We start from the raw sequence: 16,099 nt of genomic DNA, 5'->3' as shown, positions 1-16,099 counted from the left end.
CGGACTCTACTCACTACATACAACTTTAATATTTTTATAATTAATAATTTATTCATCTTAATTTTCATAGTTAAATTATAATAATTATGTCATACCTCAAGAACGGATAATGATAGGGTCCAATGTGGTGAGATTAGTTGCACATATATATTCACTTTTTATTAATTATAATTATTAATCATTAATCATTGTGATAGCAAGAGTATGCGAGCTAAACATGATTTCATCAGGATAATATTGACTTCAGCTAAAGAAAGAATGGTTTGGGTTGGGCCGAACCACCCGGGGCTTGAATCCTAATTTATGTTGTAAGAGGTAGACACAAATTGAGAGTATGCTGGGTTGGGCCGAAACCAGGGCTTGATTTTGGCAGCCAATCCGTGTTTTAGTAATTTATTACGTTAGGAATAAGGCACGATGTGCTGGCGGAAGCCAAGTGCAAGTCGCCGAAAGCCATGGACGAGCGGGAGTTCCGGCGCATTCTCGACCTCTTCCCTGTCGTCCGATCTCGAGATTACTGCGTAGTTTCCATATTTTTCCTTCATTTCTTAACACCTCTTGTATTTGATCTTTGATTTGGGATTGTTTTTACCGTACCTAAGGATGTGGAAGAATGATTATGTTTTTGTTCGATTCTTTCTTTAGCCCATTATTGATTTCGATGTGTTTCTAGGGTTTCAATTTCTACTTATCATTTTTCCTAGAGGATTATTGATTATGTCCTTCTTGTTTGGCTTTTTGTAACCTAAATCTTCTTCGTCTCAGAAAGGGTCTATTGTACAACCTTACCCTTTTGCATGTTTTCGAGACTCGAACTCGTGATCTCTAGGTCATACAGCTACAACTTTACCTTTCCAAGGTTCTCTTTCCAGATCCAGAGTATACATAAATGAAATTAATCAACTGAGTTTGTTACGAAACTGATTCGTATACTTTGTTGAGGTGGTCATGTGTCGGATTAGAATGTCCGAGATTAGTCCAAAGTATAAATAAATGAAATTAATGAACTGAGTTTGTTATGAAATTGAACATATTGTGTTTCTTAAGTTTAAACCTGTTCTTCATGGAGTGGCTTTTTCAAGGGATCTAAAACCCCAAAGAAAAAAAACCGGTCAAATAATCTTAGAGTGGATTATGAATAAGTGTAGATGCTTGGCACATGCTGTATACTATCTAATAAGTTATTCACTAGAATTTGAAATCAGTTGAAGACTTGACAATTGACATTGTATTTTTTTTTCCTCTCTTAACCTACAAGGAACCATCTTTTTATGATCCCTATTCATCAAGCATGGATGGACTCTTGCCTGGTTTTCCGTTATAGCTTAATTCTGTATTTCGTTATCATAATATATGCCTCTAAAGAAAGATATATCATATTGATCGGATGGTAGAATAATCAGTTGCCTTGTCTCATACTTCTACAAATATAATTATTAGCTTAGTTGATGAAGAATGGAATCATTTTACTTCATAATTGCTGAGAAACTTGTGCATTTTTTCAGCAGCAGTAGAGTTAATGAGTGCTTGACTATTCTTCCAAGAGATGTTATCCTTGTTTTGAGCTAGATGAGATAGTCAAGTATATAAGTTGGAATGAACGATTATAAATTGGAATTTAGTTTTTTTTCTATCCTATGATTATAACATACTGTTTCAGGCTGCATCAGATTTATCAGCAGGATCTACTTCATGCTCAACACAAGATGAGGTGTAATTCTAGGTTTTCTCTTTTTTAGTAAATGTTTATGATTGATTGGTGATTCTGACCTAGTTGGAAGTTATTGAAACAGGTGATAGAATGGAAAAATACCTGGAACAGAATGGATGAGAAAGACAACTCAAACGAAACTGAAAGTGATGGTAATTTTACAGCTAGCTGTGCAATGTATGCATTTATTAGTTTTTATTTAGATATATCCAAATGCCATGCAAGTTTTGTTCAATGGATCAATTTATTTTCTGATGTTAAATCGACCCACCTTGATTGAAGTAAAGATAAAACCTTGGATGCCTTGACCTACTGCAGGAAATGAGTTATATGATTGATGGAAGTAAAAGGCTTGATGTTGGATAGTTCTTTGGGTCAGTGAAGATGCCCATTCTGTATCCTATTTTCTGGACCTTCAGTTTTTCCTCTCATCATCTTGGCATCATATTATATGATGGTTAACTAATCAAGATAGCCTTTACTGAGAATAAAACAATTATTTGAGAATTATGTTTCTTGGAATGCCACATCATTAGAGATGCTGGAATGCCACACCTTTTGAATGGACCAAAAGTGCTCCAATGCCCCCTTCTAGGGTCGAAGGTAGCTTTAACAATATTGGTCTTGATACTACCAAAAGAACAACCAGGATTATCAGTAGGATAAATCCAAACGAGATAGATAACTTGGATTCACCACCCCAAACTGCTCTCTTTAGATTCAAGTGTAGTGTTTCTAAAATGCAGAGTAACCTTGACACCTTAATCTTGAATTCTTTGTTAGGAATCTTTGTCCCCTGTAACAGAAAAAAAAATCCACTCAGAGAAAAAAAAGTGCTATATAATGTTGCTGACCCTAAAGCCTACTCTATGAAGACAAAATTAAGTTTATTCATTAGAAGAGAAAGTAGTATTTTAAAACATAAATTATTGACTATTCCTGCCGCAAAAAGTAGCTTTCTGAATCATCTATGGTTTTGTTGTCTCCAAACTAATAGAGGAAATAATGAAAGCAACATTTGAATTAATTTTTAGATACTATAAACTCTCTTCTAGAAGGAAAAAAAATTCCTCCCTATAAATTTTTGGGCTCCCACAACCTACCCTAAAGCTCCTATAGTCTATAAAGTACTCCTATGGTGAAAATCCTACATGTACAATGAAATGTAATCAAAATCTTGTTGTGCAAACTACAAACACATCAAAGTTTTGTGAAAAGCACCCTAGAGTAGTGTTTTTAAAGAGTTAGGGAAAATCTAGTTAGCTTGGCTATAGCTAAATGCTTAGGTGTTTCACATTAAACTAATGTCCAACACCTCGCTGAAACCAACAAATGGACAAATTTCCATTTGGACAAGGTGTAGATTTACCGTTTGATTAGATTGCATCAGGTGATACTCTAAAGAGGTTTTCTTCCTTTTCACACATTTAAATCATCTTAATCCCTAACTCCAACTCAATCGAGCCCATTTATATAATACTCAGATTATGATGCTATTTTTTTTATACAGGGAGGTTCCCTATATTTCTCCACCTGTGGATAATTGACATTTCTTTTTTTTTTCTCATTGCTCATTTGATGTCTTGAGACAACATTGTGCTACATAAGTTTTTCTATATCTTCTATGCCTCTCATGGATTCACCACCTGTGAACCATTGTCAAAACTTTACTAATTGTTATATTATTGTACTTGTTTGAATCTAATCGATTCAATGACTTAAAAGTTTTTTTTTGGACATTTACTCTAAAATATGTTGGGTTAACTATGTTGATGCCTTGAACTTCCACCTCCAAGATATCTTTTAGACTCAGGCTCTTTCTTAAATCTCCATTAAATGTTTAAACAACTCCTTAGTATAAATATTCATTCCACAAATTGAATTTGTATAAGGCACTCTAAAAGGGATGACTTTATAAAGCATACTTTAAAATGGATATTCTTTCCTCTGAGATGACAGCTATACTAACCTCTTCAACCTTTATTGCTTGCACACTGCCTTGCGCAGTTGAGCCTCTACCCTTTCACAAGTTAATTTTTTTCTGGTGACTATATGTTTCCAGCATTAAATATCATCAAAAGATATGGGTTAAAGTTTAAATTCACTAAGATCTTCGCCCTAATGACTATTTCTTCCCATCGTGCTTTGTGTAATCGTTGCACTGTCACTCAAACTTGAAATGATAGATTTCCTTTTATCTTTAAGCAACATATACTTTTAACAATCTTTATAAAAGAATTTAATGGATGCTTGCTATATAGCACTACTTTAATATCTACATAAATAACCCTTTATGTGACAACATTATATAGATATTACTTGATAGTACTAATTGTTTTTTTCCCAAGGTTTGCAATTTCAAGTCGAGCTGGGGTTCAGTCCTCGGCTAGCTCGAGATGATATTGGTGGGTGCAGTATTAGTGTCAGAGGAAGAGGAAGAGGAATAAGAGAAATAGGAGACGAAAAGCTTACTTGACTTGCTATGGTTTTCGTAGAGTGTCAATGTAGAGGAGTTGATGTAAAGGGAGGAGCTAACTGTGAGATTGATATAGCAATGTCGAAAGTGCTCTAATGTAAAGGGAGGTCATCTTGTGAGATCGAGATCACAATGCTGGCATAGGGTGAGTCCTTCCAATGTAGAGGAGATTTCAATGCGAAGGAGATCGTTTGAATGCCAAAGGTTCTTGTCAGATGGATCACGATGAGGCGGTCATTCCTATGCAAAGGAAATCACAATGCTGAAGGGTCTAATGAGACGGCAAAAAGATCATAATGCAAGAAGTGTTGGGCTGTTCCACATGTCGGTCATCAATGAAATGATTTACCCATGCTACTTGACACAATGAAACTTAAATCCATGCTTTTGCCTACGTCTTCTAATAGCTTTCTTGCTTGGCCTTCCTTTTTTGAAGTATGGTTCCTAGAAAACCTAGTTGTGCCAACAATTGTGACATTCTCAATCACCCTAAAGATATATTAAACCTCATAAAATCTCTTAATAGAACCCTTTGGTGTTGATTGACATCCTTGCCATCCATAAAAAATTTGTGCTTTTCTTGTGTTGACTACATCAACCATGAAGATGCATTTCTTTAAAGATACGAGAAACTTGTGTTTTCATATCACTTGTAGGTATCACGTGTGTTCATATATTACATGTTGTTATGCTGCCTTAACATTGCTTGTTAGTATTGTCACTATTAAAGAATTATGGGTATGATCAATTATAGCAAGGAAGATGCTTAAATTTACCATCTCAAACTGCCCTTGGAAGGTTGAAATCCAATGCTTATAGAATGCCCCAATCATATCCACCGCAAACCCACTTGATAGAGTCTGTTTCCCATGATTGAAAATCATATAAGAAAAACAAAAGCAATATGGTTCTCCCTAAGCTTAGTGCACATAGAGATATATGAGATCAACTAGTGAAATGAAACTCAGACATTGTCATTGTGTACGGTAGCTCTCTCAATTATAAAAGAAAGATGCTTATTGTTTCAATCACCCTGGGTAAATTGAAATTCAATGCTTATAAAAGAATGTAGAATGATATCCACTGCTAATCCATGTGATGGAGTATCACACACACATGCACACACACAAAAGAATAGTAATATAATGTGGTTTTCCCTAACCCCTATTGCACTGAGGAAAACCATGTATGTTATGTGAGACCAAAAATCAAGATGAAACCCAAACATTGTCAAGATCATGAACAATAGTCCTCTCAATCTTCATTGGATCGCTCTCAACATCCATTGAGAAAACAATAAAAACCTCACCATAAGCACTCTGGACAGCAAAAGATCACCCAGGTATCCTCCATACTCATACATGCTCTGAAGCTGAAATATGCGCAACCACAATCAAACCCAGCCAAAGTCCTACTGTGCCATTGGTCAAATCACAACAAAATTTGCTGGAAACATCCTTGAAAAGTTTGGTTTTTATTTTTTCAAGCTGGTTGACATTGTCAAGATCATGTACAGTAGTCCTCCCAATCCTCATTGGATCTCCAACATCTGTTGAGAAAACAATAAAAACCTCATCATTAGCATTCCCCTGACACCAAAAGCTGTTGGGAAGAAAAATCTCCTCCCTTAAAAGTATTTTGGTCTATCATGACCTCTACACATGCTCCAAAGCGCCCTCTAGACTCATATATGCTCTCAAGGTGAATTATGCGCAACCACAATCAAACCCAGCCAATATCCGACTTTACCATTTGTCAAATAACATTGCAATTCGCTGAAATTATCCTAGAAAGTTTTTTTTATAAGCTGGTTGGGCTGCTTGCTCTGTCCAAGCTCTAAGCACGCGATGCTAATAATGATGCATTGTAGCCCATCAAAATCAACATCTCCTTTATTCCTTTGTACAGGAGAGGGTATAGAGTATGCTTAACAATATTAGCTCAGAATCTCTTAGATTCTCATTCATTGTTGTAACTATGGTGTTAAAGGTAACTTTACCGTTTTTATTGAAAATAGTTCATACTTGCTTCAGTCATAAACCATTAGAAAATTATTTTTATTATTTTGGCATATTTAGTTGAAAGGGAGTCTTGGCGCAACGATAAAGTTGTTGCTTTGTGACCAAAAGATCGCGAATTCAAATCCTGGAAATAACCTCTTGTCAAAAAAAATGATAAGGTTGCGATAGATCCTTCCCCGGGACCCTGCATGACTGAAGCTTCGTGCAATGGGTTGCCTTTTATTTTTTTTATTTTTTTTTATTTTTGCATGTTTAGATCCATTTGTGATGTGAATCTTATGTTGCTTCAAGAAATACTGATTTTCATTATAAATTGGAGTTTTATTATGTATTATATGCAAAATCTTAAACTATTATACCTTAAAATAACCCAAGTGTAGAACAAAAATTAGTCTAGTGTTGAATTCTCTTGGTGAGAGAGTTTGAACTGATAAGTTTGCATTTTGGTAGATGCATTTTGGCAGAAGTTGAGGAGGGCTGCTGAAGGAAAGGTATGCATTTTGTTTTATTTTGCTACAATTTCTAGTGCACAAGGTTATATTTGCTAAAAGGATCATCCAATCTTTATTGCTAAAGATGAATTAGTCATGTGGGGATAATTTTGTAGACCATTATACCATCAAGATTTGTTAAGGTCATGTTTTTAATAGCAAGAAGATTACTTAAATCTCCTTTAACTATGCTAAATATATTTTTTCTGTATTTACGTTTCAGATCTCTATCTTAATTGATTTAATTTGCCAATGGAATTTCTGTTTTTGAACATGGCAACTTAAATCTAACCTATTTTGCGGTCTTTTCATTATTTATCAAGGTACACCTAACTGTTTTTTAATATTTGTTTCTTCTATTTTCTCACCTGGGATCTAACTTGTTTCTTCTTGTATTATTAAGTTAGCAATTATTTCAACTTGTATGATTGACAAAATTGATAAGACTATGCCAAGATCATTCTCTGGCACATGCTTGATATCTCTTTGGTTGAGTTGGACAAGCAGACCACCATGTATCCTATCTCATGATTCACTTGGAAGATAAACTAAAGATTTGATAAGATCAATCAACAACCAACTGAAGTCGCAAGTCTGATATGATAAATAATAACCAAACATTACTTTGACAACTTTAAGGTGACGTTTGATACACAGATATGAGAATGGGGAATTGGATTCATTCTCAAATTTTATGTTTGGTTGATGGGAATGAGAATTAAGATTTTGAAATGAAATCTAAATATTTGGGTATTGATGAAACCCACCTCCTCCCTTAGGTTTCACCATGTCTAAAAACTTGGATATCCACTAAATTATTTTAGACAAAAATACCTTGAATATATTTGTTTAATTTTTCTTTCATATTACTCTCTCTCCTTATTCTCTCTCATCATATTCGCTCTTCTCATTTTCTTATTACACTTTTTCTTTCATTATACTTTCTCTCGCCTCATTTTTTTCTCATCACACTTTCTCTATCATTTTCTCTTTCATCATGTATTCTCTCCCATAACACACACTCTTTCCTTATTTTCTCTCATCTCACTTTCTTGCTCTTCATTCTCTCTCAACACACTCTAGTTTTATTACTCGAATTAAAATTGATGTATTAATTATGCTGTATTTAAAAAATAATTAAATATAATTTTCTTTAAAGATGTATTAATTACTCGAATTAAAATTGATACATCATAATTATATAAATTAATTATTTATTCATTTAATTAATTATTAATTTAAATCTTATATATTTAAAATGGTAAAAAAAATTAAAATATAAATTAAACAGCAAAAAAAAATAATAATAAATTATTAGAATATAAATATGATTTATTAGAATTTTTTATTTTTTTAAAAAATTTTTAAATAAATTTAAAACAGTATAAAGATTTTTTTTAATATCAATTAATTTTTAAATTTTTTTTTTTAAATTTTAAATATATTTTATAGGGATAATTTAATTAGGGTTTATAAAAGCCTATTCAAAATCTCACACTTAGGAATTGTTTAATTAATTTAAAAAATTTCGTTTGTAACAATGCCCAGATCTCGCGATCGCGTCGCGCAGAGCGCGACGCCTACGCCGGCGGTGGAGGCATCGTGCGAAGCTTCCGGCTCCGGCGGAGGCACCGCGCGATGCTTCCGCCGCCGAGGGAAGCGTCGTGCGACGCCTCCGCCGCCACCGGAAGAGAAGAGACCTGCGACGCTTCCGGCGCCAGTGAAATTTGTGCTCCTATGTGCCGGTTTCGTTTCATCACCGGAACGGTAAATTTCGACTGTTTCGGGCGGCACGACACTTCAAACCTTGGGCACATCTATGATGAAGAAAAAGAATTGAAAATATATTCTAGATTAATACATTAGTAATAAATGGTAGATTTAACTTTTGTTGTTTGGTAATTAACATTGAAGGGGAGCCTTGACGTAACAGTAAAGTTGTTATTTTGTGATTGAAATGTCACAGGTTCGAATTCTAAAAACAACTTCTTATAAAAAATAGGTAAGGTTACATATAATGAATCCTTCCCGGGGACCTCACATGACGGGAGATTCGTGCATCGAGCTGTCTTTTTTTGTTTGGTAATTAACATTAATATTTTTTTCTAAATAAATAAGGAATAATTACAATCCGTATTAAGATTAATATTATTTCTATATTTAGAATATTTGTTTTACATTTACTATCAAGTTGAGTGTATAAAATAAGCCTAAAGCCTTGCAATTAATTATCTTTGAATTAATATAATTTTTAATTTAATTATCTTTTTCACTTTATCAAATTTGTTCCAAGTTCTTAAGTTATTTAAGTGATTGATTTTGGTGTTGTATTAATTGGTATTAGAGCCGAAACTCAGTGGTTTGATCTCAATACTAGTTATCCTTCCATTCTTCATCTTCATTAAAGTCCCTCATTCCCGACTTTTCCCACGGTTACTGTTCAATTACGTTATAATTGGACCCCTTTGTCCTCTCATTATCTTTGTGCATTGCCAACCTTGCTAAAAAAAAATTGTATTCTTGTTATTTTATTGACGGTAACAAAATTTAAAAGAAAAGAAAAAGATAGCAAAAGAGAAAAATAGAATTAAATAAAATAGTGGAAGTAGAGAATACAATACCAAGCTTTATCCCACTAGGTTATATGGATCTAGGTGGGGTCGGTTATATGAATCTTTTTATGACATTGGATTCTATCCCCTACTATATCATCATCTATACTTAAATAAAATTTATTTTATTTTATAGTTGTTAACTAAATCTTTTTTTATCTTCTTCCTCGTTTGATGTGCGTATTTATCATAGTTTTATATCGCCTAACTAGAGCATTTATTGGTTGTTTAAGTATGCTCGTACCATCTTAAGCGCGTCTCTCGAAGTTTTCCCTCAATAGATGTAACTTTGACTTTCTTTTTAATGCTCTCATTTCTTATTCTGTCCATCCTTGTATGTCTACATATTCACCTTAACGTTCTCATTTCTGCAACTTTTATCTTCTACTCGTGTGCTTAAGTCATCGTCACGCCCCAAGAGTAATGTTGTCTGACAAAAATTGGATAGCACCTTCTCTGTAATAATGACAATTGAAACCTAGATATATAGCCACACGGTTGAACAAAAATAATAAAATCAGCCCACAGGGCCGGAAACAACTACAACCACGCAAGATAAAAAACAAAAGCAGCCTATATAGCCAGGAGAAAAACACAACGGAAGTTATAAGGTAAATTACATGAACAAAACAATGGATCGACCTGGCTTAACACAACAAACATCAAACCAAGCAAAAGACCAACACAAGATAAAAATCCGCATTCAAGTTAATTATTATATGAACAGGTTCGAAAAACTAAAATATGAGTAAAAGCAATAGCAGAAACCAAACTCTCGATGTGACGTGAGATTGTCAGGCAGGATCCTCAAAGCAACTCTATACATATATCATCTACCTGCTACCTGAAGGAAGAAAAATACAACATATAGTGAGTCTAAATGATTCCACGAGTAATAGAAGGTAGTGCATGATAATAACATAAGAAGAGTAAAGGTGTACAGTGTTAGGAAAATACTTACTACAAAAGTAAGTATGCCACTATAATCCTTTGCTAACTAAAGTATAATCAATAATAATAATTTTGCACTATCCTGCTTAAATAGGTGTGATCAATAAATCGGGAGTACATACAGTACATCCTAATCTGCACGAACAAACACATAATCGACATATACCAAATATATAACAAGCACTGACTGAGAACGCTCTACCACGGATGGTCCTGTGGCAGTCATGGTAAACAAATAATCACTGTGTAGGTGAACTCGCTATCACGAATTGTCTTGTGGGCAGACAGGTAAGTAAACAGTCACTATATACACACAAACTCACTACCACAAATTGTCTCGTGGGCAGACAGGTAAGTAAACAGTCACTATATACGCGCGAACTCGCTACCACGAATGGTCTCGTGGACAGACAGGGTATATACATAGCTGTCTAGCTATAGATCGCACGTGAACTCGCTGCCATGAATGGTCTGGTGGACAGTCGTATATATCATGATCGCTGATAACTCTCAACGAGTCAGAGATAATGGTCGACAAGATATAACAACAATTGCTAACGGTTTTTCAACTAAGAATGTGAGACAATGGTCGACAGAGTATAACAACGATTGCTGACGATTCTTTCAACCATGAATGGAAGACAATGGTCGATAAGGTATAACAATGTAACAATGGTGGACAGTCGTATTTAGGCATGAGCACAAGGTCAAGTAGGATATTCGATATCCTACACTACGGTATGATCTTACAAATACACAAGCATAAATAAATATCAAGCAGTAACTTAGTTCAATATTCTACGGTTATGTTACGGTATAGTATCACTAGCATAATAGTACGAGCATAAATTATTATATATAGTATGGATAATAATAAGATTGCATGGATATCAAAATAAATCAACATGCAAGATCCAGAAATAAAAAATTAACCTCAAGAAGTAAGAACGAATAGAGTCAAGGTAAATCTAGCAACTATCTAAACATAAGATCATGCACAAAGATCAAAGTACGAAAAGAACAAGGCAGGAAGTACTCGTCTTTATCGTAGATCATTCCAACTGATTCTACGTCAAGATGTTCATCTTGAATTAGAATCCGGTATTACAGAATGCATCTCAACATCATAAATATAACGTAGATCAAATTTTGCAAAAACAAACTCAAAACTTGATTAGGAACACTAATATCTCACAATTACCTTCACGTGCTAACAAACTCAAAATTTGAGAATTCATTTTTGTATATTGAGTTTGTTATAGGTTTTGTGAAATCCTCATCATTATCGTCTTCATATCATCATTATCGCTTTTATGTCTCATTATTTTAATACAACAACATCCAAGCCTTTTTCCCACTAGGTGGGGTCGGCTGTATGAATCCTTTTACGCTATTGAGCTCTATCTCCTATTATATCATCATCTATATTTAAATAAATTTTATCTTGTTTTATTGATGCTCTTTTTTGGTCTTCCTCTTCCTCGTTTGATATGTATGTTTATCATAGTTTCACATCGCTTAGTACATGTCCGTACCATCTTAAACGTGTTTCTCGGAGTTTTTCCTCAATAGATGCAACTCCGACTTTCTCTCTAATACTCTCATTTCTTATTTTGTCCATCCTCGTATGTCCACACATCCACCTTAACATCCTCATCTTTGCAACTCTCATCTTCTGCTCATGTGCTCGAGTCATAGCCCAACATTCAGTTTTATATAACATAGCAGGTCTAATTCCGATTTTATAGAACTTACCTTCACATAAAACACTCGACGCTCCCCTCCATTTCACCCATCCTGCTTGTATTCTATGTAAGACATCTCTCTCAATTTCTCCATCGTTTTGCAAACATGATCCTAAATATTTAAATCTCTCAGTTTCGGGCAACTCGTCCTCTCCTATCTTAACAATTGTTTCATTACTTCTAATATTGCTAAACTTAAATTCCATATATTCTGTCTTTAATCTACTAATCTTAAAACCTTTCCCTTTTAGTGTTTCTCTCCAAGATTCTAGTTTAACATTTACTCCTTCACGTGTTTCATCACCCAAAATAATATCATCTACAAACAACATGCACCACGGTACTGTGTCTTGAATGTGCATAATGAGTTCGTCCATAATTAGTGTAAAAAGATAGAGACTTAGAGCTGATCCTTGATATAACCATGTCTTTATTGGAAATATTTCAGTTCTTCTGTCTGAAGTCTTTACTCTGGTCGTTACATCCTCATACATATCCTTAATTAGTTCAATATATGTTACGCTAACACATCTCTTTTCTAAAATTCTCTATATAATTTCTCTTGGGACTCTATCATAAGTTTTTCTAAGTCAATGAATACCATGTGTAGATCTTGTTTTTGCTCCCGATATTTTTTAATTAATTGTCTAAGAAGATGTATAGCTTCTATTGTCGACCTTTCATGTATGAACCCAAATTGATTTTCTGTCACTGTGGTCTCCTTCCTTAATCTTTTTTCTATTATATTTTCCTAAAGTTTTATAGTATGACTCATTAGTTTAATACCCCTATAGTTTGCACAATTTTGTACGTCTCCCTTGTTTTTATATAAGGAAACTAGAGTACTTATCTTTCATTGATCAGACTTTTTTTTCGTTTTTAATATCATGTTAAATAATTTTGTAAGTCATTCAATCCCTTGTTTCCCTAAGCACTTCCATACCTCTATCGGAATATCATCTGGTCCAACGACTTTTTCATTGCGCATCTCATTTAAAGTTTGTTTTATTTCTGAAGTTTGAATTCTACAATAAAAATTAAAATTTCTATACTCATTTGATCTACTTAAATTAGCTAAGTTAAGTTGGTCACCTAAATCTTCATTAAAAAGTTGATGAAAATACCTCTTCCACCGCTCTTTTATTTCTCCATTGTTTACTAATACCTTATTATATTTATCTTTAATACATTTTATTTGGCTAAGATCTCTTGTTTTCCTTTATCTTATTTTAGCTATTCTATCTTTCCCCTTCTTTTGTATCCAATTTTTGATATAATCGTTCAAAAGTTTCATTTTTTTCTTCACTCACTACTTTCTTAACTTCTTTCTTGGCTATTGTATATATTTTTTAAAATTTTTCTCGTTCTTACAAATATATAATTCCTTATAAATTATTTGTTTTTCTTTCATTTTCTCTTGTACTTTCTCATTCCACCACCAAAATTCTTTACCTAGTGGTGCATGCCCCTTTGATTCACCGAGTACACTCTTAGCTACTATTTTCTACTTTGATACCATCTTATCCCATGTTGTATTAGAGTCATCATATATTTCACCTAATGCTTAAACTTCTACTTTCTCCTTAAATATATTTTGCTTCCCATCCTTTAACTTTCACCACTTAATTCTAGGAATCGTATATATTTTCTTTCTATTCATATTATGTCTGAGGCATATATCCGACACTACTATCCTATGTTGGATAGTTAAGCTTTCTCCAGGGATGACTTTGCAATCTTTACAAATCTTTCTATCATTTTTCCTAACCATAAGAAAGTCAATTTGCGATTTATTATTCTCACTTTTGAATGTGACTAAATATTCTTTTCTTTTCTTAAAAAACGTATTAGCTAATATAAGGTCATATGCTATCGCAAAATCTAATATAGTTTTCCTTTCCTCATTCCTCGTTCCAAACCCATAACTCCCATGTATTCTCTAATATTCCTCATTTTTCATTCCGACATGCTCATTTAGATCACCTCTTATTAAAATCATTTCATTTGGTGAAATATTGTGTAATATTTCATTTAAGTCCTTCCAAAATCTTGATTTGGTAGCTTTATCTAATCCTACCTGTGGTGCATATACGCTAATTATGTTCATAGTTTCTTTCGCCACTATTATCTTAAGGGCTATAATTCTATCCCCTTTCCTAACTACTCGTAGAATTTCATCTTTTAACAAACTATCTACAATAATACCCATTCCATTTCTTTCTTTATTCTTTCCAGTATACCATAACTTAAAACCCGAGTTCTTTATCATTTTTGCCTTCTTGCCTGTCCAGTTTGTCTATTGTACACACAAAATATTAATTCTTCTTTTAATCATCATATCTACTACTTTTATCGATTTACCAGTGAGAGTTCCTATTTTCCATGTCGCATGATTTTAATGACGGTATGAATATCATTCCCATCGAATAAGAATTCAGATGTTTCTTTACTCATTGGAAAGATGACCAAAAAAAGAATATCACACGATCAAAGCATAAAAAGAAATTGAATGTGCCAATTTCAGTATCATTGGAATATTAAAGAAACATTGTTAAACAAACTTAGTGAACTAATTGTTTCTTATGCTTAAAAATAATACCGAAGAAGAGAAGTTGGCAACTTGTTTGGAGTCATATTTTAGAGGAGAATAATGCACATGGGGTACAGAAAATAATTTTGAAAAAATAAATTAGGTATTAATTAGAGATTATGTTTGGTTGTTGTTGTTGTATTAGTTAGAAATTTGGGCATCCTCGATTAAAGGAAAAAAATTAGAAAATGTCTGTGATTGTCCCGTGTTGAAATTTGTCAGTTAGTAATTAGCATTATTTATTTTGACGATAAATAGGAAATAATTATAGTCTTTATTAAAACTAATTAAAATTATTGTATTTCTTTATTTAAAATATTTATTTCGTTGTGTTGAGAAGTCGAGTTTATAAAAGTACTCATATTAATTCTCTTTAATTAATATAATTTTCAAGTTAACTTTCATACGCAAAATATGTATTAGAAGATTTTATTTTGGTGAAACCATTATCTTCTTTGCTTTATCAATTTAGTTTCAAGATTTTGGGTGATTCATTTTTTATATTGCATCGAAGGGCATCAATAGTTCGAGACTTAGGGATGTTTGAGAAGGATAGGTGTCTTTAATCAGCCTAACGCTAGGATTAAACATGCCTGGCTTTGCCCCTCGGGGCTATGGGTTCAAGATTAATATGTTAATAAAAATTAAAAATTAAAATTAAACATTAAACATTAAACATTAAAATTAGAAATTAAAATTTATTAAAAAAGGGTTTGCACTTATTTAAGTCGCCTACGTATCCCTTTAAGGGAATCAAAGCCCACGTAGTTCTTTTACATTTTATCCTTTTACATTTTCATTCACTTCCATTTCCTGCCTCTCGCCGATTTGTCCTTCAAGATCAAAATCTTCAACTGCCATCCGAAGTCGATTCCTCGATTCTTTTCTCCGCCCGTCCAATCGTCCAAGAATGCTGGGCTTCCAACGAGTCGAGACAAGTTGATCGTCGATCGTCGCTCATTTATTCGACAAGCTAAAATTTCGATCACGAGAGAACGGAAAGCTTGAGCATCACCACTTTAAGATATCAAGTTTTCGCTATCTGCCCCATTAAAATCAAAAGAAGTCGTAAAATAATTCTCAAGTTCCCTGTGGAACTTGAGCTTTTGTAAGTTTTAAATTACTACTAGTAGTTTGTTGAATTTCAGAAATATTAATTTATGTTCCATATTTTGCATAATATTGATTATAAATATCATATAAATAAATTCTAACATTATATATAATATTAACTGGATCAGGGGAAGAAGAATCTTTAATTGTAATTAAAGCGTCATAATATAAAGTTAACATTTCTTGTAAAACTTCTAATTTAAATCTAGGATCTAAAGCAAATGCAATTAAATAAATTTCAGGAATTAAATAAAAATATTTTTCCCATTTAGTTTTCATAGCTAAGATGCAAGGAGATAAAAATTCATTATTAATATGTTCATTTAAAACTAATACTATATTAGAAAAATTTTCTAAAACTAATTGAGCAGTGGGATAATAAACACCAG

At 33.2% G+C, this 16,099-nt stretch overlaps 1 protein-coding gene across 1 annotated transcript in view; it reads left to right on the top strand.

Moving 5' to 3' along the window:
• Positions 1-401: 401 nt before the first annotated feature.
• The window catches only part of LOC121992364, a 34,521-nt gene continuing 18,823 nt past the window's right edge, over positions 402-16,099 (top strand). Inside the window, exons 1-4 of the mRNA XM_042546682.1 lie at positions 402-521; positions 1,661-1,711; positions 1,794-1,863; positions 6,659-6,699. Coding sequence (XP_042402616.1) covers positions 456-521; positions 1,661-1,711; positions 1,794-1,863; positions 6,659-6,699 — 228 coding nt within the window. The 5' untranslated portion in view covers positions 402-455. The remainder of the gene's footprint in view (positions 522-1,660; positions 1,712-1,793; positions 1,864-6,658; positions 6,700-16,099) is intronic.

This window comes from Zingiber officinale, chromosome 6B, assembly GCF_018446385.1.
Source record: "Zingiber officinale cultivar Zhangliang chromosome 6B, Zo_v1.1, whole genome shotgun sequence".
In the NCBI taxonomy this organism is placed as follows: domain Eukaryota; kingdom Viridiplantae; phylum Streptophyta; class Magnoliopsida; order Zingiberales; family Zingiberaceae; genus Zingiber; species Zingiber officinale.
Note: the sequence above shows the minus strand (reverse complement) of the source record. Positions and strands in the feature narration are given on the sequence as shown.